The 17,049-nt window shown below is 34.6% G+C and overlaps 1 protein-coding gene across 1 annotated transcript in view; it reads left to right on the top strand.

The window, feature by feature from the left end:
- Positions 1–30: 30 nt before the first annotated feature.
- The window catches only part of VPS37A (VPS37A subunit of ESCRT-I), a 26,164-nt gene continuing 9,145 nt past the window's right edge, over positions 31–17,049 (top strand). Inside the window, exons 1-6 of the mRNA XM_079143133.1 lie at positions 31–465; positions 5,369–5,443; positions 7,493–7,607; positions 8,145–8,245; positions 14,982–15,207; positions 16,866–16,936. Coding sequence (XP_078999259.1) covers positions 341–465; positions 5,369–5,443; positions 7,493–7,607; positions 8,145–8,245; positions 14,982–15,207; positions 16,866–16,936 — 713 coding nt within the window. The 5' untranslated portion in view covers positions 31–340. The remainder of the gene's footprint in view (positions 466–5,368; positions 5,444–7,492; positions 7,608–8,144; positions 8,246–14,981; positions 15,208–16,865; positions 16,937–17,049) is intronic.

The following is a 17,049-nucleotide window of genomic DNA, read 5'->3' as shown; positions in this document are numbered from 1 at the left end:
GGCAAGCGGGAGGGGGCGGAGCACGCAGGTGACGAAGGCTAGGGTGGTGGAACGCCGGGCGGTCAGACTGCCTGACTGGCTGGTTTGGGCGTCTGGGCGGCGAAGGTAGGACTGCCTGTCCCGGGCGGCACGTTGCCCCTCTCCAGCTAACTGCATTATACCATGTACCCCAGAACCCGGGGACCGCGAGCCGGTCTTGCTTAGTGAAGACGCGGCCCCCCAGCGTTTAGTCCACGGGCATCTCAGCCCGCTCCTCTGTCGCTGGAGAACGCCCGGGTTGAGCAGCTGGGAGAAGCAGGCCAGAGCCTTCTAGGGCCTTGGGCCCGGGGACCCAAGGAGGATGAGCTGGCTCTTTCCCTTAACCAAGAGCGCTTCCTCCTCCGCAGCTGGGTCTCCCGGTGGCCTCACCAGCCTCCAACAGCAGAAGCAGCGCTTGATCGAGTCCCTCCGGAACTCACACTCCAGGTGACTGGTCGCTGCTTCTCCGACCGGAGGGAAAAGTAGGGCGGGAGGGCGGGCTGGTCCCAATCACTCTCACAGCTCCTCAGGCCAACTGCCCTCAATCTGCCTCCTTTTGATAGACTTCCCTTGGATGTGGGTCACACGTTTGATCGCCCATTCCTACCTTAGGTTTACTGTTTTCTTCCGGAACCCTCCTGCCCCCTGTCCCACCACTGCTCGGCTCTTCCAGTTCTGACTTGCTCATCCGTTCTGACACATTGCTGCTGACAGTAATCTCTTTCATAGTCTATATCCGATACCCCTTAGTATTCCTGGTTTCCTCCCTATCTTTCCCTTTGCCCACCCGATGAAAGCATTGGCAGAAGTGGTAAAGTACTGTACTTGGCTAAAGGGAATTGTGAAGTATAATCTCCAGGGTTCACAAAATTGTTGCAACATCAAAGGAAAGGAAGCCATAGTTTTCTTCAGTGAATTCTTTGAGTGATAGTCAATCTTAGTGAGTCTCTAATTAAGAACTTACCCTTGTTCCCATATTCTCCATCCTGCAACTGCTAGTGTCTGTACATTTTGCACTTAGTATTCTTGATTCTACACAAGGATTGCCTTGTATTTATCTCTGTTGAAGAGTTTTTCATTTTATGATGGCTAGATTAGGAATATTTTTCAATTTAAGTTATTTCATCTGTTTTTAATGTAATCTGGTTTGCTACAGCCTTTTATGTTGCAAATGTCTGTGCCCATAATGATTTTCAAAATTAGAACTGCCTCTTTATGTCATGAGTTATACAATTATATTTACTTACCAATTTCACAGCATGTGTTTTATGTAAAGATGTCAACATGGTTAAACTCTAGTTCTATTTAAAAATAATATTTTCATACATTCAAAAAAATGAGATAATAAAATTGAATAATTCCTATTGAACAAATAATTAGGTGCCATTTTATCTGTTACACATTGATAATTTTTTCTAAGCAAGTAAGTTATAACCTAGAATAGTAATAAATGTATTGTCAAAAGAAAAATTGACTGCAAAATCATTTAGCTAAAGTGAGGCCTGTTGCTGAAACTTCAGGTGTTTCTTGGTTCTTTAGCTCATTTTAGTGCTTGTTCAGAACTTTCAAAAACTGAAAATTTGTGTTTTTTTAACAGAAAAGAGTGGCAAGCTATTATTGGTGGCTTTCATTTACAAATATTAAACTCAAAAAGTTTTTACAAGTGTCACCCATCATAAGGGTAATGGCTGATGCTCTTAAAAAGAAAAGCATGCTACAAGGGAAAAGCATACAACTTCATTTAACTAAAAATTTGTGTGACGTGGGATCCTTCAGAAATGAATATCCAAAGACCCAGGGAAAACTCTCTACTTTTATATTTTGGTTTGATGTAGAACTGTGATTTGACAAAGGTGTATGGTCTAATGGTAATAAACTGAGATGAAGAAACCCTGTTCAGATTCTTCTTGGCCACTTTGTGTAGCTTTCCTTCTTGATATGGGTATAAGGAAGGGCCCCTCTGGAATTGAAGGTTTTCTGGGGAGAGGGGAGAAAGTGATCTTTCTAAGTTTTATGATTTACATTGGGGGACAGGAGGTCTAGTTTCTTTGACCAGACTTGTAGAAGAGGAATTCTGATTTTTATGAATGCTTGGGGAGAGAAAGAGGAACATGAACCTGGAGCTAGGAAAAAAGTCAGAGAGACTTGGCTTCTGAGCCTTCTAATCTCCTTTAGCTCAATGTAGTTAGCCTCCCAAAGTGCCATACTTCGGAGTATCATTTTCTGAGCCACAAGACAAGTAAATCTTATTCTAAATCTTATAAGATAAAATGAGACTTATTTTTAACAAGCATACCAAATTTGTCCCCTTAGAAGTTGTCACCCTGGAAAACCATACTGCACTAGTTCTACTGAAGAAACACTTTTTAGAACCATACCTTTGGAATTAATTGCTGTTAAGCCTTTAGTATATATTCTGTTAAGTATTCTTAGTGCTGGAAAAATTTTTATTCTTTAAAGTTGAAATTGAATTTTTAAAAACTCCAAAGTCCCTTGCTACTAAGTCTTATAAATAAGGATAAATAACTTGTAAACAAGAATAAATAAAAAAATAAATTGATCTAAAATTTATGGGTTTGTTTTTGTTTTGTTTTTTCTTTTGGTCTCTCAAAGGAAGTGAGGTTGTAAGGCAATAATTATTCATCTAAGGAGTTCTAAAATTGACTTAAAAGGATCAATAAATACCCTGAAATGAATGCAGAAATAATTCATTTTATATGTTATTTTTTGAGCCAGAAGTCTTGGACATGGGACAATACCTATATTTTGTAGTATTACGAACATATAACTTTGTTTAAAAAAAGACTTGAAGTTTTATTTAATTGAAATGTTTCACAATTTGTATAATTTGCATAATTTACAAATTGTACTTGGATAATTCTGGAGACATTTAAGTAGACCATATGCTTCCGTTTTCAAAGAATGTAAAATCCCAGAAAAAAGCATGCCTTCTACCTATTCTTGCTAAGTCCACCCTTTTAACTAATGACATACATTTCTAAGCTAGCCAGTAAAAATGATTGATCTATGAAATATCTGAGAATATGTACTTAAAGATTTTTGTACAGACACCATGACTGGTTATTCCAAAATGCATTCTGTAAGTTAAAAGAATATATCAAATAGGTTTGTGTGTGTGTGTGTGTGTGTGTGTGTGTGTGTGTGTAATTAAAAAAACTTGCTGAGTTATAAACATCAGTATCTTGTTGCATGCTACCTACATTTCTTTAGTTTCACATTCTGGATTTTTAAAAAATTTTTTTCTGTAAGGTCAGAAGCTCTTCCTGATTGTGAAAGTATCTGATTTTTTTTTTTTTTTCCTTCTGCTTTACTGAGTAAACTTTCCCCATCCATTCTTTCATTTTCTTTCCAACTTTTTATTTGAAAATCCCATTTCAATAAAGAATCTCTTCAAGTCCCTTTCTCTAATGAATATAAACTCATTTTTATTTACCTTAATAGAATTTCACCTCATCTGCCTCATGTTAGGTAGATTTTATGGCTACTTTCTCATCTAGTCTCAGTGGTATGCAGGGCAAGTGGGAAACTGTCATTGTCACACACAAAAAAAAGTTTAATCAAAGTGTAATAATATGTTTAAGTCTGTGTGAAAATAGAAACTAAAAGTTAGGTAGGTTGGACTCAAGTACTACATCACTAAAATTGCTGACATCTCACCACAGGCCCAAAAGAAATGGGACCAGCTAATCATGGACTTAAACCTTTTATCTTTATAAACTGATACATCTCAGGTATTTGTTACAGTGATGGAAGCTGACTAACACAATCACTACCAAATGTAGGGTTGTAGCTATTACTATTCCTGAGACAATGTGGAGAAGGAATTTGGAGAATCGCATAAATCCTGATATTGAGCACTTGCTTGAGTCTTTTTTTAAGTTTTTCTTCTCAGTGATAACCCTATTCCATAGGATGTCCAATGGGAAACTTTATCTACATCTAAGATTTTTCCTTAGCTCTATCCCAACACTGTAACCTTTTAAATCATCTAAGACTTACATATTCTAGAACCTAGGTTTTTATGAAAATGCCAGAAATAATAGTAGTCAAAACAATGAGAACAATAAGTTTTATAAAGCTATTAGTTCAAAGCATCCAAAAGAACAGAAAGTAAACCATTATGCATATGCTAGGCCTTTACCAGATATTTATGCTTAAAGAAGTTTCTTGTCCATTTGAATATTATGTTTCCTCTGTAACCTGAACTCATTGATACTACTTAGTATTTTTCTCTGTGGGAATATTGTGAATATTGGTTAATATTCCAAGTGAACCCCAAAGGCTCCCTATTTGATTTACAGATTATATTTGTAAAAAGGTATGCCTAAAATTAACAAAACAAAATTCTGCATTGTAGAATGTTAAATTGTAAGAGACTTACATTAGTTGGGAATTATATTCTTTTGTCAATAACAAAGCCCACCCCAAATGGGCTTTATATAAATTCTATAATAGAATTTATTTTTCTGTTACATAAAAGAAATTAAGAGTTCGGCAATTTCATAGTCATCAAGGACCCAAGCTACTTCTTTCTTTTTGCTTAGCTGTCCCCAGTGTATGACTCCCATTCTCAGTGTCACTCATGGTCCAGAATAGCTATTAGAAGTCCAGTTACTAGATCCAGGCCAGGCACGTAGTAAGAAAAAGAACAGAAGAGCAAAATGAGCTCATACCAATTGTTTATTCTATCATTCCCCTTCAGGATGTTTTCTTAGAAATTTACCCCACAACTTCCCTATATATTTCATAGGCTGGGACTTAAGTCTTTAGCAACAACTAGTTACAAAAGACTTAAAGCATTGTTATCTAGAATAAAATCTGTCTTTCCTTACTTAGAAGGAGAATATTTGTTTTTGAAAAGCAGCCAGCAGCCTCTATCCTAATTCTATAGTCAACACTCATTCAGACTTTTATGTTTAAGCTGTTAAGACCATGACATTCCCATCTGTAGCTGAACAGTGATAGTTATAATCAGAACCCAGATGTCTTGCTGACCTATATTAACTAGAGAGGTCACAATTGCTTCTATTAATGGTAAATTACATAAAATGATCGTAAGCCAATCTAACATAAAACACAAGTGTTTTTACGTGCCTGTTTTACTTAACATGCTCCCCCCTGCCCCTTGGATATTTCAGAATATTATTTTCTGCTTTTTTGATAAGGGTTTCTAACTGATAATTTTTCTTGCGAGATAAAAGTTGTGCTGGCTATCCAGATTCTATGATTATAATTTAAATAGTTTTAGTAGGCTCTAGCATTTAAAATTTGTCTTTCACCCTTTTATAACTTGGGGTAACATTTTCTTTTCTCAAATTTTCTCTTACAGTATAGCTGAAATACAGAAAGATGTGGAATACAGATTGCCATTTACTGTAAACAACCTGACAATTAACATTAATATGTGAGTAGAATTGTATCCTATTTTTTCATGTAATAGGAATTAAACCTTTTATTCTCTTAGTTACTCTTAGAAATAAACTGTTTAAAATGAATTTAGGTAATACAATTTAAAAAAATAGTGTGCAATTTAGTGAATAATTTGTAAAAGACATCACTGTGATATATGTAGCCATAGGAAAGGAAGTGTAAAAGAGAAAATGCAACTAAAAGATATAAAAATAATCCTCAGTACTGTAATTATTTTTATTGATTAGAACTAGTCTTACCTAGAGAGAGTCTGAAAAATGATGATGATAAAGAGATTAAATATGGAAGACCAAGTAGAGATAGATTCACCTTTACATCAAAAATGTTAAAATGTTTGAAACTTCAGCAGTAGATATACTACATCATTGAGAACAATCAGGGTTGGTTTTGATCAGCTGATTATTTGGGGGGGGGATTAAAAGTTAAAAATGTAATTTGAAGTTTGTATACAAGTCACAAACAGAAGTAGTCAGACTAACTGCCTCTTTAGGCTTAAATGCAATTATTAGTCTCCATTGTAAAAAAAAAAAAAAAGTAAGTTATTACCTCAGATTGTATTTAGGTGGCTGGTTGCTAGGTGAAGTGTCTGGACAAGGTAAGACAAAAACCATCCCTTTATTCATCCTTACATCCTCATTGCCTAGCACAGTGCCTGCACAGAAGAGCCTTATTAAATACTAGTTGCATGAATAGATTCAAGCTTGAATATATAACTATACCAAGCATTAAGCTGCGTTGACACATGAACTTTATAAATCCTCATAGCCATCATACATATTAAGACAAAGTACAGACACACAGTTAGTAAATATCACAGTCAGGATAAAAATCCAGATTGATGGGCTGAAAGGCCATTTATTTTCTCTTTTACCAAAATAGTTTAAAAATCTTTATATAAATGAAGTAGTTTTATTTCTTAGCAAATTTCCTGGTAGAGCTAGGTAAGAGAGTCCAACAAGGACCAGTTTTCTTTGTAACAATACTGTCAACAAATATCATTCTGAGCCAACAGGAACAGAGAGACAATTTAAAGGGAAATATTCTGAATTTTAGAGATTCGAAAAAAAGTAAACTCTCATTTTTAAAGACTTTACCTGCTAATTTTAATTTTGTAATGCTACAAAAAGGGTGAAGTTTTCACCATTGAGAATTTATTGACAATAAATTGTTGATAATCTATCGTTCTCTGATCGATGTGACTGATCTCAAAGTTGGGAGAGAGGTGTTAATTGGTACATTTAGATGAAAGTAAGGTAAAATCAAGACATGATGAAATGCAAAATTTCAATCCTAGTACTTTGCATTTTATCTACTTACTCTTTAGAAATAGAACAGATAATTTCTGGTGGCATTTCAAAATTTAAGAAAAAATAAATAAAAAGCAAAAGCAAAATCCCAAGAATATTGTATGACCAGAAACTATGATCTGATAAATTATCAGACAGGGTTTGTATGATTCACTTGATACTTTTTTGCTGAGTTTTTTTTGTATAGCTTGATATACTTGAAAATAATTGGCATGATGTAAAGACTTTTATAATTCAAAGTGTCCATTTGGTACATTAAGGTTTTAATTGTGTTGAATTACTATATAGTCTAGTTGCCAAAGTGCAAATGTTTGTAAATTTCAGTTTATAATCATAGTAGTTTTTGTTTTTTGTTTTTTGTTTTTTTGCTGTTGTTTGTTTGTTAGGTACTTGGGGGATTGAACCTAAGGGAACTATACTTCTGAACTATGTCCCTAGCTCATTTTATTTTTTATTTTTTTTTAATTTTGAGACAGAGTTTCACTCAGCTGACCAGGTTGTCCTCAAACTTGTCTGTGCTGGCCTTGAACTTGCACTCCTAACTGCTGCAGCCTCCCAAGTCACTGTAATTACAGGCCTACTCTACTGTGCCAGGCATAGAGCATTTATGACTTAATGATTAATCTGTACAAGTGTAGAAGTTTAATTTGGTTTTAACTCTATTTTAAGATCGTGACTATATAATGTAACATTTCTTATTTTTGCTTTTTTACCAGATTACTTCCTCCACAATTTCCTCAGGAAAAACCAGTGATCAGTGTTTATCCACCAATACGGCATCATTTAATGGATAAACAAGGAGTGTATGTTACTTCTCCATTAGTAAGCAATGTACGTGTGTGTTATAACTTTTTTCAGAGTACTATAACAAGTGTATTACTTTTCTCCTAAATATGTTTGCAATCTGAAATTCATTTAAAAATTCATTTTGGATTTAGTAATTTTCAAAAAAATATTTCACTTTATGTAATAGATAATATCATGTTTAATTAAGACTGTGCCTTAAAGGTTTTGGATATGGTGTGATTGAAGTTAAAGGACTATAACTTAAATATATTCTCAGTATTTACCTTTGAACTCTCAAACTATCATAGATAGTAAAAAGTAGAATTATTTTAGCTTCATTGTTGATTAAATGGACTTCCAACCTGATTTGCTAATTACCAAATACTTATAGTATTGATTCTATAAGAAAATGTTGTTAAGTTATGGATTGCTACTATGTTGTTTTGACATAAAACCCTTTGCTTTTCTGGCAGTTCTTGACATGCAAAGTGGATTAAGATTTAAAATGACATTATGCCAATGAAACTTTATAATCTTTTTTTTAAAGTGATTTTAATATTCATGCATTATTGTTACTTTCAGTTTACAATGCATTCAGATCTTGGGAAAATTATTCAAAGTCTGTTGGATGAGTTCTGGAAGAATCCTCCAGTTTTAGCTCCTGCTTCAGCAGCATTTCCATAGTAAGTATATTTATAACAAATAATATATCTGTACTTATAAAAGAAATCAATATATAGTTTAAAAGATTGTTAAATGATATTAAAAGATAACCGTGTAATCTTCAAAGGTATCCACACTTTTCAGAGGCAACTATGTCACTGTTCTAACATTTACCTTCCTTTTTCTGAATAAGTAGTATATGACGCTATTTCTCGATTCTGTCATTTTAGATGTTATGGATTGACCTGCTATTATAATCGATAGCTACATTATAATAATTTAAGCTAGCTTTCAAAAAGTTCTCTCCACCTTTTCCTCCAAGTGAAATTATATCATGATTTTTATTTCAGTCCATGTTTGGTGTTTTCATTACTTTGACTCTAAATATTACCCATTTCTGAGCCAAATATGTTACCATTTTTACTTTTTTCTGGAATTAGTAGTTACCGCATTTTGCATTGATTTTTGTGTTTTTAGATCTTAAATTTCCATAGAGCTTTTGGCAGTTCTGAAAAATATCTCTTACCCCTTTTTTCACATCTCAACAGTCAGGCCATCTCTAGGTTCTGTGGGGTTTTTCTGTTTCTTTGTTTTTGTTTTTCCTTTTACTTGCAGATAAAGTTCCATTTTTTCCCTTCCATTCTAAGTTCTTCTCTAAGATTATTCCATAGCTCTCATCCAGGAACTTCCCTTGTCTTAGGATTTTCCTTTGCCACTTTATTGTATTGAATTCTTGACTTCTTGGGTTTTATGCTATTCTTTTTTTTAAGCTACCTCCTAGTTTCTTCCTGTAGTTTCCTGAGTAAAGGTATGTTCTAGTTATTTAGGGTGTATAACAAATTACCCTAGACATTGTGGTTAAAATAATGAGAACATTTTCTTTAATTTAGTGAGGGATTGGTGTTGATTACTTCCACTTTTGCATTAGCTGGTGTGGTTTGAAGTCTGGGAGTTGAATCATCTGAAGGCTCTCTTAATTCTCATGTCTGGCAGTTAATGTTGGACAAAGGCTGAGACCTCAGTGGAAGCTGTCAGCTGACACCTCTATATGGGGCCTCTTCGTGTAACCCAGGTTGCTTCACATCTTGGCAATTTGGGTTCTGAGGGTGAGCATACCAGGAGAGAGGTCAGTCAGCCAAGAAGCTGCGTCATGTTTTGATGTAGCCATGGATGTCATTCAGCATCATTTCTGCATTTTAAAGTCCCACCCAGGTTGAAAGGTGAAGAAGAAATAGACTCCAACTGTCAATAGAGTAGCAAAGTTCAAGAAGAGGATGTGGGACTGGAAATCATGTGGTAGCAATTTTGGAAAATACAGTCTGTCACAGTCCTCGCCACAAGAATTCACCTCTTTCCTATAGTCAAAAATATATTAATTCCCTCCCCTGAGAATTTCCAGAGTTCATTTTATTATAGAATGAGGATCTTATCTGGAGTCCAGGATTTTAACTAACTAAATCAGGCTCCTGGACAGTTGAGGTTTTTTTGCTGACCACAGTGGTACAGGGAGATTGAATGTTTGAGGACAGCCCCAGGAACTTAGCAAGACTCTCAAAATTTTAAAAAAGCCCAGCACCTCAAAATAATTTTTTTTAAAGGCCGGCATGTAGCTCAGTGGTAGAGCACATCTGTGTTCAATCTAGTAGCGCAATTCTTCTTGTTCTGAAGACAAGTGAATTAAAATGACAAGGGTGCTGCCCCTGACATGCCCATCATATAATGGTAGAGCAAGCCTAGGATAACCACTGTAGACCATTCCACTCAAAAAAGGAGAAAATAAAAACCATAGAAACTGTTGGTCCACAGCAATTGTGAAATCCATCTGGGAACATTTCTTTGATTGTGACTTAGCCTAACTTCATGGGAATGATTTTTCACAGAATAATTTTGGATTCTTGGTTTTGCCTTATGAGTTGTTCTTCCTTTCTATTCAATGTTAGATCTTGGGCTGTGGATATAGCTCAATGGTAGAATCCTTGCCCACCTCTGCCACTGAGTTATATATATACCCTAGTAAGAGGCTTATAGGCAGCAGAGTAGTACCTTCAAAATTCTGAGTGAAAAAGCACACCAACCTAGAACTTGAACTATACCAACTATCAAATGTGAGAACATGTTAAAGACATTTACAGATTGTTTTTTTTAAGTCTCAAAATATATCTTCCAAACCTTTTTGGATGGAACATAAATTCTATTTTCCAAAAATGGCTATATCAATACTTCTGGTCCCACATGCCCTTTCAGAGATTTGCTACTTCCCCATCAAGAAGAAAAGCCCATTTCCCTCCCTTGAATCTGGCCAGGACTTAGCAGTTGCCTCAACAAATAGAATGTAGGGGAAATGACACTTTAGCCGCAAAGTCAAAGAAGGCATTATGCCTTCTTATAGCTGTCTCTCAGGGAGTTCACAGCTCATGCTTTAAGGAAGACCAAGCCACGTAGAGAAGCCACATCTAGGTATTCCAGCCGACATCCCCAGGTAAAGCTCTTGAGAACAAGCTGATGGTGTGTACAGCATACATGAGCTTCTCTGATGAACTCTGCCCACACTGCAGATCAGTGAGCAAAATAAATGTCCTCCTTGTTTTAAACAATAATATTGTAGGTAAAATGTTGTGCAACCTTAGTATCCAGTATGGATGTTGGAACCTGGAAGTAGAATGCTACTATGACACACACACACACACATATGGAGATCATGGGAGTGGCTTTGGGAAGAAGCAGAGGTGAAAACTGGAAGTACTCACAGGAAAGTGAATGACTGAAGGACCTCAAAGAGACTTGTTAGCAGTAACAGTGGAGGGGAGCTCTGTATTACTGAAAGGTTAGCCAACACTGTTGCTTATGATAATGTGGAAAACAGAAAATGCACCTAGTGAATTGGATGATCCAGCTGAGGAAATTTCTAGGCAGTGTTAAAATGCCACCCAACTTCTAGCTGGTTGTAGTAAAATGAGACAGGAGTTAAAGAAAAGACTTCCTGGATTGGAAATAAGTATGCACCTAATTCCCAGCTTTCCTCAAGAGTCTCAAATTAGGAATGTCCTAAAAAGCAAAGTTCAAACACAGAGTATTACGGTAGAAGACCCTTTGCTAATACTTCTAAAAGAACCAAGGCACTGCCTCAGAGAACTACCCAGTAAGAAAAAAGGCCTGCAGGGCCTTCTAAAAACCTTAACAGCATTGTGTTTCAGCAGTCTTGCTATGTCTTGTGGTTGCTTTTGTCTGATGAAATAAATGAAAAATGGATTCATAAGAAGAACATGACTATTTTAAAAGAATTATATCATATTGGTCTAAAGGGGATAGAGATAGTATAAAAGGAAAAGAAATCTTTGGATACTTAAACTTCTATAGGCAAGAAGCAGTCTGAAAAAACTACTCATTTGCAAATAAAGGTCTATATTTTTTTCATTCTTTTTTCCCCCCACTGTGTTGGGAATGAAATATAGGAGGGCCTTGCCCATGCTAGACAAGTGCTCTAAACTGAGCTACACCTCAGTTTTTTCTTTATGAAACTTTTTTTAAGCCTTATATTATAGCTCTTAGAAGTATCTAATTTTCTTATTCTGCATGTTTATATTGTATTTTCTCTTTCCTGATATTTCATTTTTTTATTTATGAGTCCTTCTACTTAATTTCCAGGAACTTTTTCTTATTCAGAAGTCTTTGACACTGCCTACAAATCTTAGTCAGCTTATCCACTTCATTAGGTACCTCAGCCTTCTCCCCTGCACCTTTTGTCTTCCTATTATTTATATCCTAGAATCCTGAGTCTTTATTTTTGAATAAAGATCTGGATATGCCTTATTCAAAAACTGTATTTCCTGTGTTGTTTATTGGTAAGGTTGGTTATGAATTCATTCAACCTTTTTGAAAATACAAGCCCACAAGTTCACTTTCTGCATTTAAAGTCAGTTCTATGATACAATGCATATTATTATAAATCAAGTTTAATGCATTTCTTAGATTATTTTATGGGTTCTATCTGCTACTGAGTTCAAAATAAAGCAGACTGGTTTAGAATTATTGAAACTTTAATTCAATGATAGTATAGATATTCTCTGTATTGGTCATATTATTGTTAAATAACTTATCATGTACTTACCCTTTTAAGATGAAGATGAGCTATCCTTTGAAATAAACAAGCTTACCAGAAAACTTTTTAACTTAGCTTTTTGAAGAGATCATATAGTCCCCTTGACTTAAAATTCAAAAAGTGAAGGGAGTATAAAGTGAAAAGTCTCCCTTCTCCTTCTTGATCTCTTGCAATTTAGTTGTTCTCCTTACTGGCATACAGAGTTGTGTGTGTGTGTGTATTTCCTAAGGCATTTTATGCATATACAAGGAACTATGTATGTGTTGTATTTTGTTCTCTCTCTTTGTCCTTTTTACACAAATTATAGCATACTATTTCCTTGCTTTATTTTAACTAAGTGATATTATTTGGCGTGTTTTCATGTTAGTAACTAAGGTACTTTCCCATTATTCTTTATGCCCACAAAGTATTTATTTTATGGATATACTGCAATTCATTAACAAAAGTCCTTTTGATTGAGATATTTGTTGTTTCCAAACTTCCCTAATATAGGTCATGCTTCTTTGTTGCCCTCAGTGCCACAGTAAATAGTTTTCTCAAACATGAGTTATATTTGTTGAATAAATTCTAGAAGTCATATGCACAGTTGTAACTTTGATAGATACTGCAAAATTGACCTCCATAGTAGTTGTACCAGTTTTTTATATATACAATGTCTCTTTCCCCATATCCTTTTCCAACACAGGGTGTTATCAAAATGGATCTTTACCTTTTTATAGGCAGAAAATGATGTTCTTATTTTAGTTGTACTTATCTTACAGCGAAGGTGAACATTTTTTCTATGCCTTAGAGATGTTTTTCTTTCTTTTCTGTAACCAGTACTCCTCTGTTCTTCACTTTGTCATCAGATTGTTAGTCCTTTATCTGGAGGAATTATTTTTATATTAGAGAAATTATCTTCTGTGTGTGCTATGAGTTTCAAATGTTTTCACCTTTGTTTTGTTTATTTGTTTATGGTATTGAGGACTGAACCAGGCCTCAGGCATGCCAAGCAGGCACTCTACAACTGAGCTAAATCCCAGCCCTATTTGTCTTATAAAGGACTTGTCATATAAATATTTTATTAATGTATGGAATTTATCATTATTTTCTCTTATGACTTCTGAATTTGGGATTACAGAAAGTTCATTTCCACCTTAAAGCTGAAATTTTCCAATGATTTCTTCCAGTTCTTTTAAGATTTTTTTTTTTTTTTCTTTTTTGGTTTTGAGGATTTAACCCAGGGGTGCTTTGCCACTCATCTACATCCCTCATCCCTAGTCCTTTTTAAATTTTAAGATAGGATCTTGCTGAGTTGCTAAGGGTCTCACTAAGTTGCTGTAGCTGGCCTCAAACTTGCTGTCCTCCTGCCTCAGCCTTCTAAGCTGCTGGAATTTCAGCATGTGCCACTGCACCTGGCTACACCCTGATCTTCTAAGATTTGTTTTAAAGCATTTTAATCCTTAATCCATTAAATTTTTATCCTATTGTAAATATGAAACTCTGACTTGAATTTAATTTTGTCCAAGCATTCCAACACTATTGACTGTTCTGTTTTTCACTTATATGAAATTTGGCCTTTATTACACCTTAATTCCCATGTGTTTGAGCTTCTTCTGGATTTTATATTTATTCCATTAATCTGCCTAGCTATTCATCAGTACTGAGATTTAAATTTTTTTTATTATTAAGATTTTATAATTTATTTTGCTGTATGGAAAGGTTATTACCTTTTTACCCTTCTTTTTCAGATTTTTTTATTCTTTCTTTTTTATAGGTAAACTTAGTTCACTAGTAAATACTTCAAAATCTGTAATACTGTTTTCATCCAACAAAATTTCAACTCAGGTTAATTTATAGCATGAAATGAAATAATAGTATTGCAACAGAAATTATTTAAGCTTTATGTGTTTTGAAACATGTTTTAAACATACTATAAGTCCTTTACCTTTTACATGTAACTAATATAAACTTACTTTATTAATTCAAATATTGGCATTTACCTGATTCTCAGTCTGCTTTAAGGCCTGAATTACCACTTTTTTTAAAATAAATTGATACTCTCTGAACTTTTCTAAGGGGGAAAATGTTAAAAGTAAAATATTTATCTTACAAAAATAAATACTGACTACATTATTCTCTAATTAAATCCCAGTGCATAATGCTATGCCACTCAATATATATGTGTATATCAATCTATTTTTAATGTCAACATTTTTTGCAGCTCATGTGTACGAGTAATTTTTCTTCAAAATTTTCTAGAAAAGTTGTCTTACCTTTCAGTTAGTTTGCCAAGTACAATGAAAGTTATTAAGCAGCATCCCCTTGAATAAAGTTTCTGGGTTAAATGTTGTTCTCTGCTCACTCTGAGGAAACTGGTAACAGTAGAATGCTGAAAATTCAAAATTGGCCTATTAACTTTTACTCTAACCACTTGAATTATATGCTTTCTAGAGTAGTCATCTTCTTTTTTTCAAAACAAACTCTAGTTCTCTTTTTGGGGGGTTTATAATTTATCAGTTTATATAATATTTAACTCAGGCATATAATTACAACAAGTATTACCAAAAACAGAGTTCTGTCAATAGAAATGCATGATTATTGTTATTTAGAACAATGTAGTCATAATTTTCCATACTTTACACCTAAATCTGATCTAATTCTCTTTTTCTCTTTAGCCTGTACAGTAACCCAGGTGGGATGCCTCCTTATGCTTCTCAGGGCTTTCCATTTCTTCCTCCATATCCTCCACAAGAAGCTAACAGGAATATCACTTCTTTGTCTGTTGCTGACACTGTTTCTTCTTCAACATCAAGTTATACCACAGCCAAGCCTGCTGCTCCTTCATTTGGTGTCCTTTCAAGTCTGCCATTACCTGTTCCCACAACGGACACTTCAGCACCGGTTGGTGTCTTTAGTAGCCTATAGTTTGTGCCCATGAAGTATGCATTCAGTCAGCAAACATTTGTTATTTATTATGTGCCAGCTTCTAAACTAGGCACAAAAATATAAAAAGATTAAATAACATTTTTCTACTCAAGTAACAAACTCAAAGAGGTAAGTAACAAATAATCAAATAATGGCCAATAAGGAACTTCTTGAGACATGCTAGAGTTATGGTGGAGATACAGTTGAGGAAATGGCCATTGCTCCCAGAGACCAAGATAGAACTAGGAGTAGGGATGCCTTTACAAAAAACATGGTTCTGGTTTTTTACCACTTTATTACTAGTGCCCAAATCAAGCCTGATGCCTATAGTATATGCATAGTAAAAATTAGCCAGATAAATGAATGAATGCATTTATGCTTGATTTTTAGACAGGGTCTTCCTGTGTAGCCCACACTGGCCTCAAACTTGTGATTGGCCTCCTTAGTAATTGGGATTACAGGCACACAGCACCATGCTCAGCTCTTGAGGCCAGATTTTGAAAAATGGTTATGAATTTGTCAGGATAACAAGAGGCTACATAATATATTCTGCGAGGAGTAATAACCTTGACAAAGGCTTTGCAGTATACCTCAGGTGGTGTTTTTATAAAACCACCTATGATAGATTTCTCTGATTATCATGTTGGGTATGTGCAAAAGCAGGTGTCAGATTGAGGAGGGGCTACTATGGCATACTAAGGGCTTCAAACATCCCATTGGTTTAAAAACTCTATGTTCTGAGGCTGGTTACTTGCCATGTGTGATGTTACAGAAGGAGAGACCAATATTTGGTGCATAAAACATTCAGAGGGGAGCTGGGGATATAGCTCAGTTGGTAGAGGGCTTTCTCAAAAGCACAAGGTCCTTGGTTCAATCCCCAGCACCACAAAAAAAAAAAAAAAAAAAAGGGATTAGAAAATTTTCCCTTTTAACCCTTAGTGAATATCACTCATAATAATACTTAAACACTGTAAAACCTTATTATATTAAAAATTAGTAATTTCAAAGTTTGTAATCATTTAGAGTATAAACACAAGTGGACTTTGTTTTTCCAAAGTTTTTTATCACTGTGTTAATAAACAAACTGCAATGAATATTGACAAAATTATAAGAGAACTTTTCAAGGGTGTTCAAGTATAAAAAAATCACATATATTCAAACAGTGGATACTATGATCTTTAACTACCTTGTTATCTTATGTGACCTAGATATATCTTTTCAGATTACTGACAACTTGTCAAGTTTTTCTATACTTAATGTCTTTCACTTAAAAGAATTATATTCATCTATATCCATGAAATCCACTGATATTTCCCATACCTGTTACAGATACCCTGAAGAGATTTATTTTACAGTCATACACTTGCCCAATGAAAGAAAGCTAGCACAGGCTCTTAAAAGGCCCTCACCAAGAAAAAAATAAGAAGTAACCTTATATGTACAAAGTTACACTGGGAAAAAAATAAATAAAAAGAAAGAAGGAGGAAAGCATGGAGCATAAGGGCCATATGAATGAAAAGCTGATATGATCATGAAAATAGTTATGGGAAGTAGTAGATTAAAAATTATTTATATGTAAAAGGGAGCAATCAAAAAAATGGCTGAAATTTAACACCCTTTAAATTCTTCTTTAGATAAGCCAAAATGGTTTTGGTTATAAGATGCCAGATGTTCCTGATGCGTTTCCAGAACTCTCAGAATTAAGGTAAAAAAGAGAGTAAAGTTGGGATATATTTTATTTGTAAATATAAACCAGATTATCATTTCATATTCATATTAAATAAAAAGATTTTTTAAAAATTTTCACTATTCCTATAT

The sequence above is a fragment of the Sciurus vulgaris genome (genome assembly GCF_902686455.1).
Source record: "Sciurus vulgaris genome assembly, chromosome: 5".
NCBI classification, from domain to species: domain Eukaryota; kingdom Metazoa; phylum Chordata; class Mammalia; order Rodentia; family Sciuridae; genus Sciurus; species Sciurus vulgaris.
This window is presented reverse-complemented; position numbering and strand designations above follow the sequence as displayed.